Here is a 16,346-nt window from a genome sequence, read left to right on the forward strand (position 1 = left end):
GGGGCAGGGCAGGGGCGGTGATGTGGTAAACGCTAATAAATAATTTAACAATGACAAGTTATTAAATAAAATGTGTCTGGGGATGGTGGGTGGGCAGTGAGAGTCTGTACAAAGGAAACAGAGGAATGGCTAGTGGCCCGGTCCCCACACCCGGCTGGGCTTCCACGGGACCCCCAGGTGGGGACAGGGGGCGCCAGCAAAGAGGCTCATTGGCAACGGCACCTTCGAGGACCAAGCGCTGGAGGGTCCTTCCGCTGCCGTGGCCCCGGGGCGCACGTGCCTTGAGCGTGGTCCGGGAGCCTCCGCGTGTGGCCGGGTGCGCGTGTGCGTGTGTGCGTGTGAGCACGGAGCCCCCTCCCCCCAGCGCAGTCAGCCTGAGCTCCAGTGTCTCCCCCGCCCCAGCTGGTGCCCAGCGCTCAGGGCTGGAGCCAGGCAGGGGCGTCGGCCACCCTTCCTTCCCCTGAGGTTCCCTGTGTGCGAAGTGAACAGGGCAGCCAGGTGGGGGGCTGCCAAGGGGCCGCGGGGCTTCCTAAAGGAGAAGAGGTTGCCCCCCAACCCCATGCTGGGGGCTTGACCCTGCTGGGCCCTGCTCATCCAGATGCGGCACTGGGGACTCCCCACCTCCACCCCCTCCAGGAAGCCCCCCAGGATGCCCAGCCCATTTGTGCCAACCCCTTCTCCTACAGACTATGCTGGCCCCTTGATCTGACCCTTGCAACCACAGTGTCTCTCTGTGTGGCCCCCCATGAGTCTCCCAGGATGGCGGGGCACCTGGGGGGCTTCACAAGGCAGGCAGACATGGCCCTGGCTGGGGCAGGAGTTCCGCTTCTTGTCACTCCCCTGCCCTGACTCTGTGTTACCTGGGGCAGGTTCTGTCATCCTCTCTCTGATCCTTGACACTCCCAGCAGGGAAATAGAACTTGGCTTTTCTCCAAGAACCCCACCCCCGCCCACCTCCCACTTGCTGCCTCTTCTTCTGGAGCCCAGGGAGTGACCTCCCTCTACCCTGGGCTTCTCACCTCAGACCCCACAGTGACAGTGGTCTCACATCAGGGCAGGGGTGAGGGGTGGTCCTGGTGACTCTCCACCTGCCCCCGTAAAGGCTGCACTTCCTCCCATGAAGTGGGAAGAGGCTGCTCGCTTCTCTCCCCCACACCCCCAGCCCTGTGAGCCTGCTCAGCCCTGCATGCTGCTGCTGGGGGACCCTGAGTGTGTCACCTCCCTTCTGAGCCTCAGGTTCCCCATCTGAGAAATAGGTCCCTAACAGCTACTGGACAGGCTAGGATGGGGTGTGTTTGCCTCTCATCTGAGGAGAGAAGCCCTCAAGGGCAGCCCTGCGTCTTGCCCATCTGTGTCTCTGCACCCCTTGCAGGGCTGGGTGGAGGGGGCAGCAAGTGCAGTGCACAGCGAAGGGGCCATCTCTGCATGGCTGTGGGTGTTTCTGGCACGAGGGGCTCCCTGAAGTCCCTTCTGGCTTGGACAATCTGTGGGTCATGAGCACGTGTCCCTACACTAGCTCCTGGCTTGGGGCAGTACAATGAAGGGAGAGGAGGCCCAGGCTGGACTCGGGGGGCTGTGAAGCCCCCAAGAGGGAAGAGGTGACCCCCAGGGGTCGGCAAGTTACTAAGAACAAGGCATGCCCCCTGACCTGGAGGCCATTCCCAGACAAGGAGGCTGCCACATGTGCCTGTTCTCAGCTCCAGCTGTGGCTGACTTGCTGGAGACCTTGGGCAGGGCCCTTCCCCTCTCCTGGCTCAGGTTTTCCAGCTGTAGAATAAAGGGAAGGGAGGCTAGAGGACCCATTCCTGATGTTCCTTCCAACTTAAAGAGTCTGGGAGAAAAGGGCCAGGTTCCCTGGGGGCTGGGGTGTCACGCCTGGATCTGCCCCAAGTGTCCCCAGCATGATTCAGACTGTGCACGTGCAAAAGGAGAAAGGGGAGCATCTCTCAAGAAACCGGCGTGGCTGCCTAAGGGACTGGTGGTGGCACAGAGCCCGGAGGGCAGAGGCTGCAGAAGGACCCAGGACATCAACTGAGGTCCTTGGCGAAGTTCCCTTTGTTACAAGAAGAGCACAGAAGAACACTGAAGGGCCAGGCTGGCTGCTTGGGCTGAGGGGCGACACTGAGACCCGCCTTCCCCTCTGCCAACTCTGCCCTGGCGAAGGGCATGGGGAGGCATGAGTGCCGAAGCCCAGGAGGGTGAGAAGATGGGCCAGGGCACCCTGGAGGATTGGGGCCCACCCAGCAGACAGAAGAGCAAAGCTGTAGAACAAGTTGGTAAACTTGAGGATTCTAGAGAGAGCCAGGCAGAGGGGCCAAAGGTGGAGAGAGACCCCCATCGTCCTTACGTGCTCAAAGGCTAGATGGGGCAGACCTCAGGGCAGTGGCTTTAGGCTTGACTTCAGAGTTAAAGGCAGGGTTGTGAGCACCTGAACCAGGACACAGTGATGACCAGGGCCCAGCAGCCTGACCTTACTTGCTCTTTTGACAGGAAGAGAGCTGAGTAAGTTGGGGGCTGGGCGTTGGCGCAGGGTATCTGACTTCTGGCAGGGCATTGACAAGGTCCTCCACAACCTCCTTGTGAGTTGGGGGCTGCAAATGCGGCTGGAACACACCATCCAAGGGGGATGGGTTAATGGCCCAAGCCCAAACAGGGAGAGGCCCCGAGGTCCACACGCTGGGGTGAAGCACACAGGGCCGACTCCTCACGTTGGCAGAAGTGCTGGGGAGGGAGAGCTCAGTGGTCAGGGTGGGGTGCAGAGAAACTCCACAGGCTGGACTGAATCAAACAGGAGAAAATGGACAAGAAAAAAGTCATGGTCCATCACTGTCCTAAAGAATGAATGCCCCCCTCCTATCCTGCATACACTAAGAGGGGGGATGTGGCTTTCACTGTCGTGTGTGTGTGAGGGCCAGCAGATTCAGGTACAGAAGGACAGGGTGAGTTTCCAAGGTCATGTGGCCCAAACCATTCAAGGATCTTGGGCCACATGACCAGCGGCAGGGTGCCTAGAGCAGGAAGGCGATACGCCTGCTTGCTGGTGTGGGTGGGAAGGCCGGGTTACATCGGCACCACTGCTTTTGAGGGAAACTGGAGCCCAGCTAGGGGTACGGTTTTCAGAAGAGGAGCTGCAGAAGCGGCTTAGAGAAACGAAGACTTGGGGTTGGAAAGGGCTGAGGCAAAACCAGCAGGGAGGGACAGCTGATTCAGGACACACTAAAGCTCCTTGTCACTGGCAGTATGTGAGGAGAGGCAGAAGTGGCTTGGGAGGAGCCAAACATCAGAGGGAGTGCCAAGAGGGTGACTTTTGAGGTCCCTGTCCACTTGGAGGCTCTGCTGTTTGACCTGATTCTACGTGGTTCCGGGGCCCCTTCTCTGCCCCTAGAGTTGGTGGGGTCTGGGGCTGTAGTCCCTGCCCAGGCAGCCCCCATTGGGGCCCAGACTAGGGAGCATCTGGGTCCTTCAAGCTTACTCCATCCTCTCCCCTTCCTCTCTCTCCAATTGCTCTAAGAAGAGGGGTCCCTGCCCCGATCCCTCCTTCTTGCCCCTTCCTGACAAGGCAGGGCAAGCCCACCGAGCGTCCACATGTCTCTCTCAGCATCTCTGCGTGTCTCTGTGCACATCTGCAGGGCTGTGCGTGCGTTTGAATGTGCGTCTCTGTCCCTTTGGCTCTGCCTGGGCTCTCTATCCACACCCTGTCCTTCAGTGACACCCCCTTGACGCAGAGCCGGGGACTTGTCCACTGCCAGCTCTGCCCCACTTCTGCTCCAGGTTCGGGCTGGGAGGGGTGACCCTAGGCCAGCAAGTCTGCCCTCACTGGAGGGGGAGTGGGCACTGGCGTGGGGCATGGAGGTGAGCTGGACACAGAGAGGACGTTTAAAAAAATAGAGAGAATTTAAGTTTCCCAAAAAAGAGATGGGGAGGGAGAAAGAGGCGATGGAGGCCGAGAGCTCTGGGTCCCTGGGGGTGACAAGGTCTCTGCGGGCGGGACATGGCCCCTGCCCAGGCTGAGCCCCACGGGCATGTCGGCCGGCCTGGCTGGCCGAGGGGAGGGCACCGTATGGCTGTCTGCAGAGTCTGTGTGGGCGGCGGGCCGGGGCTGGCGAGGCTGGCTGCTGAGGCCGCAGTCCCACCCCGGGCCTCGTGCCCGGCGTCCGCGCGGCCCAGCTGGCTCTCAGGAGGCGAAGTAGGAACTCTGCATGGAGTAGAGCCGGTCGATGGGGTTCCCCACACGGGCCTGCAGGGAGCCCACTTCCGAGGAGCCCAGGAAGCAGTCGCTGAGGCTGGTGAGGGAGGTATCGCTGTCGATGTCGTGGAAGATGGAGTCGTTCCCTGGGGGCAGAAGGGGCGTCAGGACCAGGGGGCGGGCTGGGGCTCTTGGGGCCCCTTCCTGTCAGGAGGAGGCAGGTGGGCTATTGTTGGCTAGGCCTGCTGGGGAGGGGCTGTCATGGCCCCAGGCCTGCTGGGCCAGGCAGGGGGCAGGGCGGCTTACCATAGGGGTTCATGTGGTCACCTGGCATTTGGGGCGGCGTGAGGCCCTGTTGGAAGGGGTCGCTGCTGCCATAGGGGCTCTGCTCCATGGCCACGATCTGCTGCTGCGGCGGGGCCAGCGGCGTGTAGGAGGCCATCATGCCCTCCATGCGGCTTGACAGGACCTCTGGGGACACAGCATGCCTTCACCCACTGGCCCTGCCCTCCTCAGCCTGGTAGTCCCCCACGGAGCCCCTGAAGATGTACCCAGGAGTCCCTCTGACCTCCTTGGGACTCCCCAGGTCCCTGTATCTGGCTGAGTTGCCCAGACATCTGACCCACCCTTCCGAGACACACACTCCAGCTCCTCTTCCAGAATCAGGTTATCAAAAGCCAAACAGCCCCCCACTACCTCTGTCCCTCCCACTGCCCCACCCTCCAGGAGCTTACAGCCCTCGGGGAGGCGGACCCCTGAGCAGGCCACAGCGATTCAACAGTGCACTCTGCTTCTGGGAGCACCAAAGCGGGGTCCTGAACTCAGTCCACAGAGGCCCAGGGGAGGCTTGCTGGAGGGAGGGGCCCCCACCCACCCAGTGTGACTTAAAGAATCAGCAGGGGTTCACTGGGGGGGTGGTGCATGCATGCCAGGCTGAGGGGCAGCAAAGGTGCAGAGGAGAGAAGCTGCGGGGGGCGAGGGGGGGGAGGATCAGAGGGACAGAGAAGGCCCTGGTGTGGGATGGACTGGCTGGTCACGGGGGACCTTTGGGGGTTAGGGACGGAGCTGAGTGGGGCTTCCCCCTCCCCCCCACTCCCAGAAGCCAGGGGAGGGTCCCAGCAGGGGAGGGGCTGTAAGAAAGGCTGTGAGGACAGAACACTGAGGCTGGGTCCAGCGGGAGGAGGAAGTCAGGCGGAGGGGCGGAGGGGAGGAGGGGAGGGGTCTCTATCAAGCAGTTGTGGGAAAGACAGCTACCAGGAGGGCATGAGGGACATGGGACAAGGAACCACTCCCTGTCCTGAAGATTGAGTGGGTGCAGTGAGTGCAGGGCAGGAAAGGCCAGAGGTGACTGCTAGGATCCTGGCTCGGGTGACTGGGGGGCTGGTGGTGCCATTTGTAGAGATGGGGCTGGGAGGAGCAGGGCATGTTGTGTGCATGTGGGCAGTGATGTGGGGTACAGTGTGGGCCGAGGGGAGCTCGGAGCATTCTCAGGGAGGCTGTGTTCAAGAGGTAGCTGGGAACCACAGAGGTCAGGAGGGACAGAAGGAGGACAGAGAAAACAGACCATGTCCCTAGAAGCCCTGAGTCCAGACTGGGACACTGGAGTGGCCCCCAGAGTCCTGAGTAGAAGGGGCTGCCCCTCAGTGCCCTGGCATCTGGGAGCAGGCGGCTACAGCCCCCCCCACCTCAGCAGCCTCAGGGAGCTCCCTACATCCCCTCTTCACAGCCTTGAAGCCTCAATGTCCCCATGGGGCCCAAGAAACCATCTCTGGTCCAAGATTCTGATGTGGAGGTAGCATTTAGGCAAAGCCCAGTGTTGGGGGGCCTGACCCCTGCCACTTAAACTGGCCCCTCTCCACCCATGAGCCCACCCTAGACTCCTCAACCCCCTGACAGACTTTATCTGGAGACTTCCACTGAATTCCATGGTGAGTGGCAGGGTAGTTTTGTCCTGTGAAAAGCACAGGCTTTGAGCCCCATATTTGGGCTGAGGCCCGGTTTTGCCCCTAACTAGCTGAGTAATCCCTGGCAAGTTCCTTAATCTCACCTAGCCTCAGTTTCCTTATCTGTGAAATAGGACTAACACCCTTCCTTGCAGGGACTTATGAGAACTGATTGAGATGAAGTGTGCTGAGGGCTGAGAGCAGTCCCTGCCTGGCATGTGGTGAGTGGAACAGATACTGCTATTTCGACTGCAAAATTCTGCCACCCTTCCGGGCTACCCACCCTGCCGTCTCTCCTCCCTGTGTCCCCTGCTCCCCTTCACTTCTCTCCTTTATCAGTCTTAGTTGGTTCTAGGGCAGAAGTTCCCTGGGGTCTGATGGCCTTGGTGGAAGGTTTCTTGGGAGTCTTGTTTAAAGAGACAGCCCAGGCCCCTCTGTCCCTGTCCCTAGGTTGCAGGCTGAGCCTGGGCCCCGGCTCACCTTGGCCCAGCCGCTGGGAGTTCTGCTGCTCCTGCTGCTGCTGGTGCCGCCGCGCCAGCTTCTTCATCTGCAGGGACAGCACAGTTCATGCCAGTCCTGCCTCCCTGCCCCCTTCGTGCCCAGCCCACCTGCATCAGGCCCGCCCCACCCTCTGCCCCCTTCACGCCCAGCCCCATCCGCATCTGGACCACTGTTCTGCCTGTCCCCTTCTACTCCCAGCCCTGCCCCGGGCCAGCGAGGGGGGCCTCTCACCTTTGCTCTTTGGTTCTGAAACCAGACCTGGACCACACGCACGCTGAGGCCCGTCTCAGCCGCCAGCGTCTCTCGGACCTGGCCCGGAGAAGGGAGACAGGTCAGGCACCTGGGGGGCAGCCCCTGGGAGGTGGGGGTGTGGGGGGGACTGTGAGGTAGGTGGGAAGGTGGAGGAACATCCCCGCCCGCAGCAAGAGCAGAGGGGGTGGTATCTGGAAAGGTGGCCGGTGTGTGGTGTCAGCCCTGTCCCCACCCACCCCAGCCACCCTCACCTTCCGGCAGGGCTTGGAGGAGACCTCAAAGGAGGCCTTGAACGCTCTTCGCTGCTGCGTGGTCAGGATGGTCCGGGGTCGCTTGGGCCTCCGTGGGTCCTTCCCGTCATCCCCGCTGCCTTTGCTCTGGCTGCCCTGTCCCTTGGCTGGCTTCATGTCCCCATCCTCGTCTTCACTCTTCACTGTGGGGAACACAACCCAGACGGTCAGGGAGGGCTGGCGGGCAGTCCCAGGTCCCAGCCTTGTACCCATAAGCGATCTGCTGCCTGATAAGATCCCATCTGGTCCCTCATCTCCTGCACCCCTGTGCCTCACGTGTCCCTTCCCCAACACACATTCCTCACGTCCTCCTCCAGGGCTCCAGGCCCCCGACCCTGCTCTGCTGACCACACAGGCAACCCACACAGGAACATACACAGGTATGCCATGGCTAACCCCAGGTGCAGATGTGCACACACATACACACAGCTGCACACTAGAGGCACACACAGTCAGGTAAGTGTCGCTGCAGCCCCATACAGAGAACAGGTACACAGGTGCACACACATGGTTGTGCACATGTCTCTGTGTGTGTATACACACAAGTGTGCACAGGTGCATGAATACTCACACGAGAGGGCATGTCTCTTGCCCCTTAGGGCCAACAGAGCCCCTGAAGAGAGATGATGGCATCTGGGGCCCATTCTGGCCATGGGCTTCCCCTGACCCCTCTTGTCTGGGGCCCACCTTATCCTGCTGACCCCTGACCCCTTGGATACCCCAGCCCAGTATGCCAGCCTTCAAGAAAACCAGTTCCCTCTGTACTAGCCCAGCGCCAGCCAGGCACCAGGGCCCAAAGAGAAGAATGCAAGGAGCCTTCTTCCCTGAAGCTTCCAAGGACTAAGAATCGACAGGTGAAGCCACACTCATAGGACATTTCACACAGGTGTACTCATGACCACAGCGTGCGTGCGTGCACACTCACCCACTGGCACGTGCAGACTGGCACGTGGGCCCACAAAAGCCCAAGCACATGCAGCTCACGGATGTATTCACACACACAGGCACATGCTCACAGGCCGGGACAGAGGGGCCCACACACATCTGAACAGCACACAGCCGGCACAGGGAAGCACGTGTATTCACCCAGTGACCACCCCCACCGTCGCTCACACAGCACATCCGTGCCCCGAATTTTAGATCTCAGAGATGCCGGCCCAAATGGACGGCCAGGCCTCCCCACCCATCACTGGGTCTCCTGGTGTCCTTGCCTCTGTGGAGGGGCCGGTTTCCCCGCTGCGAGTCCCCCTCTCCTAGGCTGTTATGAATGGACCAGCAGCCCTGGCCAGCCGCTGCTCTTCCTCAGGAGTCCAGACAGCCATGGGACTGGCCACAGGGGTGCCCTGTCCAGCGATGGACAGGGACAGGTGATGGAGCACTCACTACCCTGGCAGTGACAGACCCTTCCCATGTGGGCGATCCTGTGATTGTGGGACTCCATTTCACCCAAAGGCCCCAGCAGACCAGGGTATCTCCTTTTGACGTTCCCTCCTCCAGTCCTTCCCTGCTATTCCCAGGAATGACAAGGACGCTGGCCATCTCCCAGCCTTTCCCTCCTGAAAACTTAGTCCTGGCTGGCCCTGCCCTTCCTGCCAGCAGGGCTCCAAACTGACATAGTCCTTTTGGGGGCCAGAGCAGAGAGGTACCTTCGACCTGGGAAAGGGGGTCTTTCTGTCTATCACAGAGGTCCCCAGCCCCACCCCCCCCAAGGAAACAGGGAATAGCTCAGGGCTGTCTGCTCCCCACTGGTGAAGGCTTTGCGGGGCCAAGTACGGGAGGACATTTCAGATCCCTGACTCTCACACGTCCCTTGCCTGGTGCTGGAAAAGACCCCTCTAGCACTGTGCCACATCAAGGAAATCGAAGGTGAGGGTGTTGGGCCAGAGAACAAGGGATGTGTGTGCTTGTATGTGCACATATGCAAACCACAGTACATGTGAGCATGTGTACAAACATACATGTGCAGCATATGCATAGGTGCTTAGTGCACAAGTCTGCTGGGTCATGTGTGTATGTGTGTGTACCTGGGTGTGGGCTTTGTATGCTTGGGTATGTGAGCACATGCCTAGATATGTATGTATGTACATGTATATAGACTCCTGGGGATGAATACCCCCATGCATCTATTTATGTGTGCATATGTGTGCCTCAAGGTAGTATCCAGAGGTGCACTTTATGTGACCAGAGGGAGGTATGCACATTAGAGTCTGTGTACACGTGTGGATGTGAACATCAGTGCATATGGGGGATGGGCACAGTGTAGCTGAGGCCCTGGGGTCAGGAGCCAGACTCTAAAGCTGGGACACCCCTCTATGTACCCTGCTGGGTCCCCCGTCCCTGAGGCCTGCCCTCCAGCTCCGGGCCGGGGCTCACCGGAGTCAGACTCGTCGGGGCTCACGGAGCTGAGCAGGTCCTTCTCCTTCTCGTAGTCGCCCTTGCACAGCAGCTGGCCCTCCTTCAGCACAAACTCGTCGCCCTTGCGCAGCTGCCGCTCACACACGCAGCAGCAGAAGCAGCCCAGGTGGTACACACATTCCAGCGCCCGCATCACAAACTCGGTGGGGGCGATCTTCTCCATGCAGCCGCTGCACTTGGCCGCGAAGAGCCTGCAGGTGCACAAAGGGGGTGTATTGGCTGGGCTCACTGGTCCCTCCCAGAGGCCACTGCCACTAAGGGTCTCTCCCTCCTGCCACACTGACCCTCAGGCACAAGTGGGAGAGGCCCTCCCTGGGAGCAGGGCCAGACACTGGGAGGGCCCTGCAGCCCTCCTCTTCTGCCTTGCAGGCTCCTAGCGGCCCCCAGGGTGGGCTCTGGGCTTTCTGCCCAGAGGTGCCCTCTCCTGGGTGCATCAGCTCACGGCCCTTCCCGCTCAGAGACACAGTGGCCACTAGAGGGCAGAGTGCAGGTTCAGTCTCAACCTTCCCAGAGGGCCAGGTCAGCCCTGTCCTGAGAGAGTCCTGTCCATTCTCACTCTCTGACCTGTTCTGCCACCTCCCTGTTCCTCCCTCATCCCCGCATCCAAGCAATTCCCAGCCCTGTCCAACCCACCACCCAGCCTGGGCCACTCCTCTCCTGCCTGAGCAGCTGCCCCAGTCCCCTCCGTGGGCTCCTGGCCCCTCCAACCCTTCAACCCTCCTCCCCACCCCACACACAGGAGCCAGAGGGATCTTTCTAAAACACACGTCTGATCATGCTGCTTCCCTGCTCCAGATTCTTCCAGGGCTCCCTAGTGCCCTTAGGAGAACATCCAAGCTCCTGAGCCTGGCACTCAAGGTCCCACATGATCCTGCCTCTTCCCTCACCACCCTTTGCTTCCCCACAGAACAGCCTGCAGTTTCTCCAGAACACCGTCATGGTGGCCTTTCAGCATGTTCTTTCTCTGTCCCTTGGCTTGGTTGACGCCTTCTGTTCCCTCCATTTCAGCTTATGCATCTCCACCACGAACAGACATTTACTGAGCATGCACAGCAGGCCAGACGCTGCTCTAAGCACTTTACAAGCAGAAATGCATTTAATCCTTGCAAAAGCCCTGTGAAACAGAATGAAAACCAACCCCATTTTAGAGATAAGAAGATGGAGGTGCCGAGGCAGAGTCGCTTACTGAGGTTTGCATGGGTGGTAGATGCTAGAGCTGACTCCCAACCTGGGTCTGATCCAGTCACTCCATGGCAAAGTGGTTGCATCCCCTGGAGGGGTCTGGGCACCTCTGGCCCTCATGTGCGGGAGGGTCTGGGCAGCACAGCCCCTCCTCTGCCCACGCCTGCTGACCGCTCCTCTCGGCACCCCCACCCCATCATAGGCCCAGCTCTGTGGGAACTCAGCCTCAACAACACTTTGATGGAAAAATTTATGAAGAATCAAATTATTGCTGCTGGGAGGGAATTAAAACCATTTTTCATTCCCTGCATCCCCGGGCCACGTCTGCGGGCGCCACCTTGGGAGCACTGTGCACATCCCATCCCTCTTTATGGCCCGCCATCACAGGCACAGATTACAGCTGCAATTCTCTACTAATCGGTTCTGGAACAGAAATGGCCATAAATGTGAGGCACTCGGCCTGCCTCCCTTCCCGGGGCTGCCATCAGCACCGCCCACGGCGAGGTGGTGGGGTGTAGTGCACAGGGCCAATTCCAGCTCTGCCTACTGTCCTGGCACTGGCCAGGGCACTCAGCTTGGGGGCACCTCCAGCGACTCCTGCCACCCACCTCTATTCTACCTGGCAGGCTCCTACTCACCCTGCAATGCCCAACTCCGATGCCACCTCCTCCAGGAAGCCTTCTCTGATGCCCATTCTGGGGGAGCTGGCCTCCTCTAGGGTCTCCCGAACTTCCCTCTGGCCTTAGTTGACTCTACCATAAGATGGGGATGTCAACAGGACCTCCCTTGAAGGCTATTTTCAGGATTTGATGACAGTGACCACTTACTCGGTGAGTATCACAGCAGAATGACAATGCATGTCCCCATGGGCACCCAACTCTACCAGGATTCCACAAGGCAGAACCTGGCTCCACCTCATCCTCAAAGAGACCTCAGTGTTTGTGCAGTAGTGAGCAAAAGGCTGAGATGGGATGGGCTCAGGCCAGGCTCTCTGCTCCAGGCAGACAGGACCCACTAGCCCACATAGCACATGGCTTTGCAAAGCAAACATGGGCTGGATTTTGGCTTGGATTTGGCCTTTTGCTGGATACTTTTGTTCAGGGTACAATCTACCCAACTGTCCATGGCAGCCTTAGGCAGGGGCTAGGAATCTGCCTGGCTGTCCAGCTCTGCAGAGGAGCTGAGGACAGAGCCTGGACTTGCAGAACCTGCTGCTCTGACATGGAGGACGCTCCTGCCCTGCCCCCTCACTGTGCCTCTGTCCCCTCCCCATGCTCTATCTGACCTGGGGGCCCTACAAAGGTCTGCAGCCTGACTTTTGTAGCCCATGAGCTGACAGGTACTGGCCATGTCTCTGCAAGCATGCAGGGCCAGGGTCCCAGGCCAGGGTCAGCACACCTTGGGCGGCTCCCAGAAAGGAGATCTTCTTGGGCTGGGGAGGGGGGCACCAGGGCGGGTGACCCGCATTTGCAGTCAACTCCACCGAGCAAGCTGGCTGCGGTCAGAACAGCCACGCTAATGCCTTGGCAGCAGGGGGTCGATTGCTACTTTCTCCAAACTCATCAACACAATCTATTATTAATACTTCTCCAAAGGCTCAGTGCCGCCATTACAGAGGCAGCGCCAGCCACTCGGGGCATCATCTGTTATCTAGATTACAAAAACTCGGGAAATAAAACAAACTGCGTGCACTTTATAAACAGAATGTGCCATCCGTTTGGTCTCCAAGCATCTCTCCACCCAATAAAACATCGGGGGGGATGCATGAAATACTCACTCCCAATTATGGGGCTGCCTTTGTCTACCACGCCGGGGTGAGAGCTACTAATGGCATGGGGGGAGCTGGTGGGGTGCCAGCGGGGTCCCCTCCTCTCTGTGAGCCCCCATTCCCTCCCTCAATCCATCCCACCATGGAGGGATTGGTGGAACCAATCTCTGAGAAGCTGTTGGGAAAAAGGTCCAGCCACAGGAAGGTGGCGCTGGAATCAGATGGACTCGGGTTCCATGCCTGGTTCCACCACTTGCTGGCTGGTGACTGGGCAAGTAATTTCCTCTTTCGGAGTCTCAATTTACTTATCTGTATAATGGGCTGAAGAACACTGCCTGCTTCTCAGCATGCAGATGCAGTGAGTTGTCAGTGTAAAGCGGCGGACACAGAGGGCACGACCTGGAGCTCCATCCTGGCTCCATAACTGTCTCGCTGTGTGACTTTGAGCAAGACCTCTAACCTCTCTGAGCCTCAAATTAATCTATAATAAGGGAATGATCACACCTAACTATGAGGTTGTTGAGAAGGCTTCATACATTTAGAGCCCTTGGTCCCGTGCTGGCATGAAGGAGGCACTCCACAAAAGTTTGCTGTCATTTTGTCTGTGTGTGTCCAAAGCACCTTTGTTGATCACCCTTACTGGGGTCCCCACGATTCCTGGCATCAGCTTCCCTGACACCAACTGGGCTTACAGGTCTCAATCATGCCTCCCGTTTGTGACCACACTGGGCTCCGGGCTGACCCTCCTGGCTTCTGTCAGGCCTGATCTGGACAGAGCCTCCTGGCTCAGTCACCTGTCTGGCTCACCAGCATTATTGAGCACTGACAGTGCCACCTGCGCCACCTCCTTAAACTCTCACAGAACCCTGAAAGGAAGACGCTGCTTCCATCCCCTTCCAGAAGAGCACACCAAGGTACAGAAGGCAGGTTACTCATTCAAGGTCACATAGCAATATCTCCAGAAACTTCCTCCCTGCTCTGTGCATCCCAGTATGGCTTTGCTCACCAGTCACTCTTGCCCCGTGCTCTGCCTGCCCCCAAAGCTGTGAACATCCCTGGGCAAGGGCCCCGTTCACCCCAAGTTCTTATTACTCAGCATGAGCCCAGCCTCCAGAAGGGGGGGCTGAGCATTTGAACATCACTCTCATACAAACACATCTTTTTTTTTCCTAGTAGGATCATCCATGATTATGGAGTAAGCAATCCCATTTTTAGGGACATCCCTTTCTTGAAGAGTCCCAGGCTGTGAGAATGCATCTCTATCTCCTCTGAGTTTTTATTGGTTTATTTATTTAATGCTCAATTTATTAAACCCATATAGCTAACAAACAAAACACTGAAAACCAATTTTTCCAGGAGCATTTGAATGTGGATTACAAATCAGATTAATTTCTCTTAAACCACTGACAACTGCAGAGATACAAAGATGTTTTACCTCTGATAAAATTGGCTTCCTAATGCCCTGGGGGCACTCCAGCCTCTCTGGGCATGTCTTCACCCCCAGATCCCGGAGTCTGCACAGCATACACAAGGCTGGGCATCCTGGCTCTCTCTTCCTAGCACTGGAAGCCTCATAAGTCCCTTCTCTTGAGCCTCAGTTTCCCTATCTGTCCAATGGGGATAATAACAGAAGCTCCCTTACAGGCCTAGGCCCATACAATGGGCTCAGTGCACGGGGATCTTGATCACCATCCAAGACTTCTGGCACCCATCCACCAAGCTCCCTCACCTCTTCCTCACTGTATTGCCATCCCCACACCCCATCGCCACACTTTCTAGTTGATGTAGCCTTTCATTGTGTTTTCAGAACTCACACTCCAGTGGGCCTCTCTACTCTCAGTGGGCCTCCTCCGCCCCTCAAGACAACCCTAGTCAGTCCCCCATCATCAGCCTCAGTGACGATTCCCAGCCTCCTCTGCCCTTCCTCCAGCTCCCCAACCACGTCCCACTCCTACTCAATGGACAGTGTCACTTCCCATTTCTTAGAAGAAAATAAGGCTTGGGGAGAAATACCCAAGTTTGGTCTTGCTTCCTCATCAAGTCAAATCAGATTACACACCCCCTTTGCTTCAGAATGTCCAAGAGCACCCAGCAATTTCAGGATAAGCCCAAAGACCTAATCATGGCACTCAAGGCCTCACCTACCCCTGTCAGGTCTGGCTCCAGCAGCCAGGTTTCTCATTGCTTCCAGAGCACAGCAAGTCCTTTCTTGCCTCCGTAGCACTTAAAATTCCATCTGCTTCCAAGGCCTGTCCTCTCTCCCCTTTTCCTTTGCTTCTTGTTGAACTGCTCTTCATCCTTCAAGACCCAATTCAAGTGTCACCTCCTCTGTGAAGCCTTCCCTGATGCCATATTCCCAGCAGCTCTCCAGTTGTCTGTGTGTCTGAAGCCCTACTCAACTAGAAATCAGACACTTGGCCTAATTCACCCCCTGGGCTCTGGCATTGAGGAGATCAGTGTTGAATGAATGAACACCCCTGTGAGAAATGAAATGGGCTGCCAGATAGGACAAGAAAATATGAGCTATTCTGCTTCTAGGGGTCTGAGAACACCAGCAGGTAATAAGATAAGTGAACTCATGCCCTCCCCAGCTCCTCGCCCCCTTCACAACTACACAACTTGGAGTCCAGTTTCCTAACTTTTTATCAGTGAAATTCCATGCCTGCCTGTTGGGCTGGGAGCCCAGCAGCAAATCTCCCCAGCACCAACTGCACCCTCATCCCTAGTACAAAGGGGAAGACCTGGGGGTGACATGTTCATACTAAATGACTCTCTTGACCACAGTGATTGGACAAGGCCTGGATATCTGACGCAAGGCAGGCCACCTGGACCACTGTTCTTGTGTCTTCCTTCCCCTCCCTGCTCACTCAAGAACTCTTTGTCAGCCCCTACCCCATCTTCAGGTGTGTGGCTTTCCATATCTCCAGCACCAGCTGTACAGCTTTAGGTAATTTGCCTCCCTTCTTTAAGCCTCAGTTTCCTCTTCTGTAAAATGGGGGTACTGGCCCCTCCCTCACTGGGTGATTGAGAATCCTACGAGTTTTGACCCATGCGAGAAGGCTTAGCCCAGTGCCTGGCACAGAAAGGATCTTGATGGGTATGTGCTCTTTTCTCCTCCCCATGTCTCTCTGTGTGCCTGGTGTGGGTTCTGGAACCTTCTCTTCCTCACCTTGGATTTCAGTCTGAAGCTCCCTGATCACATTGTTGGGTCTGTGCTCTCCCTGTCTCTCTATCCTTTTGTAGGTATGGGCTTCTGTTAGACCCTCCTCACCCAGGGCCATTACTGGGGACCAGGCAGATTCTGGGCCTGGTTTCCTTAATGTCCTCTCCAGGCCCAAGCCTCACAGACCCTGGAGCAAACACTGCTGGAAATACCCTCCTTCTTCCATGCAGACAATGAAAACGGGCACCTGGAACCATAGCCCCACTGTCCCCACTGGCTGGCTACACCTTCTTGAATTCACCCAGCACATACTCATGGAGGCTGACTCAGAGCCAGTGTCTGAAAGATGCTTGGGGCACAGGATTAGACCAAATCTCATCCCATGGGAGCTGGCACAGTGTGACATGTGCTTTGATGGGGCACTGGGGTATGCTAAGCAAGCTGGGAGGCACAGAAAGCAGCAATAGACAATTGGGAGGAGAGCTGGGGACTTCCTGGAAAAGGTGACGTGACATATTTAAGAGCCTGGTTCTGGCGGCAGCAGGAACGGGTCTGAATCCCAGCTCTGCCACTTTCTAGCTGCACGACTTTGGGGTAAGCCTCCTCCACTATCTGAACCTGTTTTCCCATTTGAAAACTGGGGGTC

The 16,346-nt window shown here is 57.6% G+C and overlaps 1 protein-coding gene across 3 annotated transcripts in view; it reads right to left on the bottom strand.

Annotated features, from left to right (window-relative positions):
- Window positions 1-4,174: 4,174 nt before the first annotated feature.
- LMX1B (LIM homeobox transcription factor 1 beta) overlaps window positions 4,175-16,346 on the bottom strand; it is a 77,099-nt gene continuing 64,927 nt past the window's right edge. Inside the window, exons 3-8 of one of the 3 annotated variants that reach the window (XM_063082595.1) lie at window positions 9,546-9,778; window positions 7,134-7,315; window positions 6,862-6,939; window positions 6,610-6,676; window positions 4,514-4,657; window positions 4,175-4,332 (exon numbers count right to left, since the gene is read on the bottom strand). In XM_063082595.1, the coding sequence (XP_062938665.1) occupies window positions 4,175-4,332; window positions 4,514-4,657; window positions 6,610-6,676; window positions 6,862-6,939; window positions 7,134-7,315; window positions 9,546-9,778 (862 nt within the window). Of the gene's footprint in view, window positions 4,333-4,492; window positions 4,675-6,593; window positions 6,677-6,861; window positions 6,940-7,133; window positions 7,316-9,545; window positions 9,779-16,346 lie in introns of all 3 variants that reach the window. The other 2 variants (XM_063082593.1, XM_063082594.1) reach the window with 2 other exon arrangements.

This window comes from Cynocephalus volans, chromosome 17 (assembly GCF_027409185.1).
Source record: "Cynocephalus volans isolate mCynVol1 chromosome 17, mCynVol1.pri, whole genome shotgun sequence".
Classification (NCBI taxonomy): domain Eukaryota; kingdom Metazoa; phylum Chordata; class Mammalia; order Dermoptera; family Cynocephalidae; genus Cynocephalus; species Cynocephalus volans.